General features: G+C 41.5%; 1 protein-coding gene across 1 annotated transcript in view; it reads right to left on the bottom strand.

Annotated features, from left to right (window-relative positions):
* Positions 1-7,748, bottom strand: part of SRMS (src-related kinase lacking C-terminal regulatory tyrosine and N-terminal myristylation sites) — a 42,465-nt gene that overhangs the window by 8,705 nt on the left and 26,012 nt on the right. Inside the window, exons 3-5 of the mRNA XM_042464837.1 lie at positions 5,895-6,061; positions 2,759-2,900; positions 1,920-2,075 (exon numbers count right to left, since the gene is read on the bottom strand). Of these exons, the coding sequence (XP_042320771.1) occupies positions 1,920-2,075; positions 2,759-2,900; positions 5,895-6,061 (465 nt within the window). The remainder of the gene's footprint in view (positions 1-1,919; positions 2,076-2,758; positions 2,901-5,894; positions 6,062-7,748) is intronic.

Below are 7,748 nucleotides of genomic sequence, written 5' to 3'. Positions count from 1 at the left end.
CATAGAATTATAAAATCATAGAGCTGAAAGAGACCACAAGGGCTATCCAGTCCAACCCCCTGCCATACAAATATATTATAGAACCATAACTATGTATGGTTGTGAAAACTGGACAGTGAAGAAAGCTGAGAGGAAGAGAATCAACTCATTTGAAAAGTGATGCTGGACATTGTAGACTGCTTAAAAGACAAATGAAAGGGTCTTAGAGCAAATTTTCTCACAAAGAAGGGAGCTGGCTATGCTCCTTTTAAAAAAACAAAACAAAACAAAACCTTTCAAACCTGTATTGTTCTGGATGACGTAATGACGTAAGGAAACTCATCGCCTGACCAAGTTCATGTTTACCAGTCATTTGGCAAGAAGTCAAGCTGCTCCCTCATCAATGTGGCTCCAGACCTGTTCTCCCTGGGAGTTGTCCCTCCTGAGCTAGCCAACTACATCTCAAAAGCAGGTCAAACTATTTGCTACAGGGGACCTCTTGTGAAAGGATGCCCTACTTGGAACCCTGAAGCTGTCTGACTGCCTGCCTTGGACAAATATTTCTCAATTGGAAATAAAACCTGGAAGAATCTGATGGAGTAGCATGTGACTTATTTTATAGACCGATGCTGAAATTATAATTGACCCCCAGTGATTGTTGGGGGATTTGAGGTTGATGTTGTTGTTGTGTGCCTCCAAATCATTCTTGACTTATGGCAACCCTAAGGTGAATCTCTCATAAGGTTTTCTTGTTTCTTTAGTGGGGAGGAGTCCCATTGCCATCCTCTGAGGCTGAGAGAAAGTGACTTGCCCAAGGCCAGTGGGTTTTTATGCTTGAGCAGGGACCTGAACCCTGATCTCCAGAGTCAGAGTCCAACACTAAAACCACTACACCAGTTCATAAGAAGAACACATTGTCTGAGAGAATCCAGACGTTGCTCATGTTGCAGAACAAGTTTGGGAAGCAACACTGAACGTTTTCAAAGGGATTATCATGCCTTGGGAAATAAAGGAATACACACACACACTCCAGAGATTAAGCCAACCAACCAGGAATCTTAAGCTACTGAACATTTCATGCCAAGAGAAATCAGGAAGTCCTCCTACAGAGATTGATGTGTTAATAATGCATCCATAGATTGCTGTTGGACGTGGTGTTTGGCTGTGTATCATATAGCATAGTGATCTGAAAAGGTACACACAACTATTTGTGTATTTGTTGTTGATGTTATACACCTTAAAGTTAATTTTAACTTAAAACAGAGGTGGACTGAATGTTGTCCTCCATGGCTGTTTTGTAAAGGTCAAAAACAATTGCAAAATATAGTTTTGTGACATATTTTTTCCTTTCCTGTGAGAGAGCTTTGGTGCTCCACCAAACTACAAATCTCAGAATTCCATAGCATTGAGCCATGGAAGTTAAAGTGGTGTCAAACTTTATTTCTTCAGCAGCCTCATTCATAGGGTCACCAGAAGTCAAAGTCTGCTTGATGGCAATTGACAAGAATAACAATGTGCTAGAATTGTTCAGTGTGAAAGATAGACAAATCTTGGATTTTCACATAGATCTTGAAAAAGTTCCTTTTTTGGACCACAATTGTAGCAGACTATTCATGGACTTCTATTTTTTTGTGCACGTGGTCTGTTTCAACAGTTTCAACTGGTTTTCAAATTATCTTAAATCGTTCCGAACTATGTAAAACTGTTCTAAAAGGGTATTAAATGGTTCCAAATTGTTTTAAAACAGTTTAATGTTTTACTACTGCTTGGACTCCACTGTCCCATCTAGGGATATAGGGTAGGATATAAATGTAATAAATCAAACTAAAAATAATATGTTTCCTCTTTTGGGAAGGGACTTGTGGCCCAAGGAAAATACCACTGGGCATAGAAACAACAAAGGGAAAGAGATTCAGAGTGGCTTTTGGAGCGATACTAACTGTTGAGGTAACTGTGTAAGTTGCCTTTTCTCATCAGCTCAGTGACGATGTAGACGGGTTCACCCACGGAACAGATTGCGAGGAGTTTGATGAGTCTCGTGTGCTTCAGGCATTTCAAATTCTGGATCTCTTTGGCAAAGTCATCTCTCATGTCCGCTGTCATGAAAAAATACAAAGAGACCCCCAGAAACAGGGTGAAAGGACTTTTCAGGAATCAAGCAATTCCCTAAGTTCTGTTATTTAGTTATATAGCACTCTGCATTGGACAAATAGGCTGGTCTCTACATTAGACAATAAGTGAACTGAAGTTGGACATTAGTAATGGGAAAAGGACAGTTGCAGAACACTTCAACCCCCTGCATTTCATTTCAGACCTCCAAATGGTAATCCTTAACCAATTTTTTTCAAAGGGAGATTAGAAAGAAAAACAGCTAACCTAGGATATATCCACAAACTTCAGTCCATTGAAAGTGGTTTCCATGATTGGGGTGGGATTTGAACGCTGCACTCCAGAGTTCTAGTCCAGCCTGTGGGATTCTGAGAGTAGTAAATTTGCCAAGCTCTGGAAAAGTTTTGAAGGCTTAAATCCAATTCACTAGCCTCAAGCAGAGCAGGCCTATTGAATCAATTGTGAAATGGCAAGTGAACCCCATGCAAATCTCACTGATTCATTGAGCCTATTCGCATTGGGTCCAGCCATCCAATTTAAACTGATGAGCACAATTTGAGAGTAGTCATACAAAGATAATTTGAGTCACCTGTTGGGAAACAGGAAAGCCAGAGGCTGAACAGGGAAAAGAATTTCACAAGGGAGCAACAGATTCTGCACCCCCACCAACCTTGCTTCATGATTTTGATGGCCACCGGCACTGTGTTCTTCCACATTCCTTCCCATACCTCTCCGAAACATCCTTCTCCCATCTTCCGCCAGAGCTGGAATTCAGAACGGGGCCGCTCCCATTGGTCTGTCTCCAGAGGCCTCTGTAAGAAGACAACACACAAAGCCATAAAGCCCAAAAGACAGTCCTGAACAAGTAGATGGACACGTAGATCAATTTGTCAACAGGAATATGCCAGCCATATAATGGGAATGGCTATTTCACTCCCTCCAAGCAGTGGCATCACTAGAGTTGGCATCACTCATTGTGGTAACGCATGGTGTCACTCCTATCATCCATCTCCTTCCATACCACACCATACAGAATCCTTAGCAATGTTTTTTGTAATAAGGTAACTCATAAACCTAATTCCAATATACCTCCAAATGCAATGGCAATACTTGTGACACAAACAACTAGCATAATTTATACTTTAAAATTACAACTTCACACTTACATCATTTTGTGCGGTTAAAATAAAAATTAAGTAAGATGTGATGTTTTTAAAGAAAAATTTAAAAGTCAAGAAATCAGAAGAGGACTAGGACTGGGAAGGGCAGCTATGAAGGAACTAGACAAGATCCTGAAGTGTCAAGATATATGACCGAATACTGAAGTTAGGATGGTCCATGCCATCGTATTTTCCATTTCTATGTATGGTTGTGAAATCTGGACAGTGAAGAAAGCTGACAGGAAGAAAATCAACTCATTTGAAATATAGTGCTGGAGGAGAGTTCTGTGGATACTATGGACTGTTAAAAAGACAAACTAATATGTCCGATAACAAATCAATCTTGAACTCTTCCTAAAATCCAAGATGATTGTTGTACTGAGACTGTTGTACTCTGGCCATATCATGGATTTGATTAATATGTTCTGTTTAGGAGTCCCTAGGTCCTCCAGTGCAGCTCTCTCAGAAGTTGACCACACAGTGGAGGACCTAGAGATTACTAGAGAAAACACTTCTCTAAGCATTTGTAGGTCCTCCAGTGCAATTATATGGTCAACGTCTCCCAGATGTTGCCCAAGAGTTGCACTGGAGGACCTAAAGATTCCTAGAGAGCTATTTTCTCTGCTTAAAAAAGTGTAGGGTTTTTTATTTATGTTTTTTCCCACTTTCACTGGGGTCCTATGCCCCTAACCCCAATGAATGTGGAGGACCCACTGTACTTTGCAGTCTGCAAATGGTTTTTACTTTTGAAGAGGCTGCACTAGGGAACAAGATTTAACTGTTGTTGTTTTTTCCCTAGCAGAATCAGAATGCAAAAGATTTTTTTTAAAACCTTGCTTGAGCAGAGGTAATTGGATGGATGAAAACAAGTGAGATAAATAAACAGGTTTCTAAGCGAGGTGTGGCTGGGGACTAGAAAAATCTGACAGGTGTGCACAGCTGGCTGGGTGGAGTAGACTCTATAGCAGGGAAACTGGGTGGGTGAACATGAACGGTGTCAGTGTTCTTTTTTTAGCCATTCCCAGGGGAGCTCAGATTTTCAGATAGGGATGGAAATTATGCAGCCCATCAGATCTGGTTGGATGACAACTCCCAGCATTCTTCACCACTCTCTAGGCTGGCTAGGATTGATGGGAGATGCAGTCTAACATCTGGAGAGTTGTACAATTCCAAACCAAGTTACGTGAAGGAATAAGGAAGAGAGACCCATAGAGGAAAAATAAGAATAAGAATAAACTCCCAGATTATGGAACGGCCTGCCGGATGAGATCTGTCACATTACCATCTTGAACAGCTTTAAGAAAGCTATTAAGACGGATCTCTTCTGGTAGGCCTTTCCTGAATAGATCCCTGGCCACTCAAAAGACCTAACTTTCTATACCCTGATTTCTGCTGCAGTTAATGTTTGTTTTTTTTGTTTATTTTATGCTGTATTTTAAATTGTAAATCGTTTAATTGTATTTTAGGGGTGGGTGGGGTTTTGGGATACGGGAATGTATGTTTTAATGTTGTCAGCCACCCCGGTTGTGTTCCACAGAGGGGTTGGATAGAAATAAATTTTAATAATAATAGTAATAATAATAATAACAATAACAATATGTTGTGGTAGGACTATAGGTCTGGTCATACGAGCTGAGAAATCTGGGAAGCTGTACTTCAAAGAAACATTTCTTACTGCTGGATTATAATTTTGTCTAAATTAGAAATCCAGTATGTTTCTCTTCATTTGTCAGTGTCAAAACTGTATGCCTTCCAACAGTTCATAGACGAAAATAAGACACACATGGCCAAGGAACATCAGAGAGTGGCCAAGATGGCAAAAGTTATTAATGAGGAAAATCATATGAACTAGGAGGTGCAGCAGTTTGCTTTGCCTGAGCCTACTGGAAGGGCAAGATTCACCCCCTTTGGGCCCCTCCTGTTGAGTTGAGTGCAAACTACTTTTGGATTTTACACATAGTTTAAAGCAATTGCTGTAAGCTGAAGACAAGGTGGGAAAGTGGGAGGTGAAGGGAGAAACTGGAACATTTTAAAAGCAGGGACAGCAAAGAATTTATTAGGACTGTCCCCATGAAATCATGACAGTTAGAAGGTATGAAAATGAATAAAAATCCTTGAAATGAGGTGTTGTGGGGGGAGGTAAAGCAAAAAAGAGGGACCCATAGAGATCAAAATTCCAATTTCACTCTCCAGCATTGCCTTCTCAAGCATGACTCCAGAATTTCAAGAGCCACAGAAAAACACAGATTGAGTTAAAAAGGTAAAGGTATTCCCCATTGACAAGGTTGTCAAATTGTCTCCAACCATAGGGGGCAGTGCTCATCTTCGTTACTAAGCCGAAGAGCCAGCATGTGGCCAGCATGACTGCACAGAACGCTGTTTATCTTCCCATTGGAATGGTACCTATTTATCTACTTGGACTGGCATGCTTTCGAATTGCTAGGTTTGCAGAAGCTGGGTCTAGTGATGGGAGCTCACCCCATCATGAGGCACCTGGGCCTTGAACTGCCAACCTGCTGATCTTGCAGTCAACAGAGTTGGCGTCTTAACCACTTTAGCCACCATATCCCAGTGCATTTTGAGTTACTCTTGATTTTATAAACTTTGACCACAATTTTCAAAGTCCCGCAGATTTCAAATACCAACCTTTTGGATGCAAGGCTGTAGCAGAGGGCTCTGTATGACCTTCCAATTGACTGTGTAATACTCAAGGAGCTGTTCTAGCGTGGGAAATATGTGTCCCTTTTCTAAGTAAAAACTTCCTCCAGGGTCCTTGTAGATTCTGAAGTGCCGCACTTTGGAATGATTCCGAACTAGAAACCAAAGGACAGGAGAGAATGGCAAAACATGTGACATATCACCAGAGGCATCCCTAGATCTCAGGCTTTAAACTGGAATCCTTCGGGCCTGGGATGATCCCAAACTAGCAACCCTAAATTTCAGAAATGTGGAAATTGATACTTTATTCATGGTGGACACCATCCATCTGACAACAAGGTATTATATTCTATCTCACTTGTCAGTCTTTTGATGCATAAACTTTGTTAGTTTTGAACCAATGGGAGTGAAATGCTAAAGAAAGGTTCTAAGAAATTCTGGTTTAGTCACCCAGAAGGAGGAGGTCTGATATCCAACATTTTCCCTGGGGTTTGAGCTCCTCAGACAAGGAACCATCTCATCGTCCAGGGCCAACCCAAGGCACTTTGTCACTTGAGGCAGACAAGATGCCCTGCCTGTCTCCAACTCAAGTTCCACCAATATGGAACTATGAGCCTATTTCCTCAGATGCACAATCCCTTTGCATACTGATTTCCAAGACTAACACGGCTAAGTTTCTGAATTTTACCACCATGCTAGCAGCTGAATCTTACAATGGAAACAGGTCAGCATTCTTTGCCATATGGCAGAGCACCAGCCTAGGTTAGGGCAAGCCAAGAGGCACTGCTGGGAGATCTCCTACTGCTCTCTCTCAACCTACTCTGTATGTTCCCAGCAAGTCCCAGTTCTTGCTAAGAATTTACAGAAGAGCTAGGAATTATTGTTTTTGTATTTATGTGCCTTCACATTCACTCCATCTCATGGCAATCCTATCCTAGGATTTTCTTGGCAGGACATATTCAGAGATCTAGAGCTGAAATGACTTGCCCAAGTTCACCTGGTGGGCTTCTATGGCTAAGCAAGGATCCAGATCTCCTGGAGCCAAGGTCCAACAAGTCAAATTATGCTGGCTCCTCAAGGGACCATGGGACCCTGGAAAACATCAGGACACTACTGGTAAGCAATGAGGTGGCTGCCTCAGGCAACAGATGAAATTGCCCTACACTTTTCCCTGGGAAGAAGATATTGACAGTGTGGAATGTGTCTTGGGAAGGGTGACCAAAATGGTGAAACGTCTGGAAACCATGTCCTGTGACAGGTGGCCTAGGGGATCTAGGTATGTTTAGCCTGAAGAAGAAAAGGTTACAGGGTGACATGATAGCCATGTTTAAATATTTTAAGGGATGTCATATTAAAGATGAAGCAAGCTTGTTTTCTGCTGTTCCAGAGACTAGGAACAATGGATTCAAACTTCAGAAAAAACATATTCCAACTAAACATTAGGAGGAACTTCCTGATGGTAAGGTCTGTTTGACAGAGTGGTGGAGTCTCCTTTTTTGGAGGTCTTTAAACAGAGGCTGGATTGTCATCCGTCAGGGGTGCTTTGACTGTGTATTCCTCCATGGCAGGAGGATGGACTGGTTGGCTCTTGTGGTCTCTTCCAACTCTATGATTCCACTAAGGACCTTATCACACTAGAGGAATCCTGCCAAGAAATGGGATTTAAAGTAGATTTAAAGTAGAAAAACCCACAAATGCGGGAGGCTTATCACATGATGTTTCTGCAAACCTGAAATAACGCGAAAATAAAACAAATGTAAAAAGGGAGGGAAACAACACCTTTTTACTTTGGGGAACTTCCGAAAATAAAGAGGTATTATTTTTCTCCCCTTTACATTCACT

The sequence above is a fragment of the Sceloporus undulatus genome, chromosome 4 (assembly GCF_019175285.1).
Source record: "Sceloporus undulatus isolate JIND9_A2432 ecotype Alabama chromosome 4, SceUnd_v1.1, whole genome shotgun sequence".
NCBI classification, from domain to species: Eukaryota; Metazoa; Chordata; class Lepidosauria; order Squamata; family Phrynosomatidae; genus Sceloporus; species Sceloporus undulatus.
The sequence above is the reverse complement of the archived record's forward strand: the minus strand, read 5'-3'. Positions and strand labels throughout refer to the sequence as shown.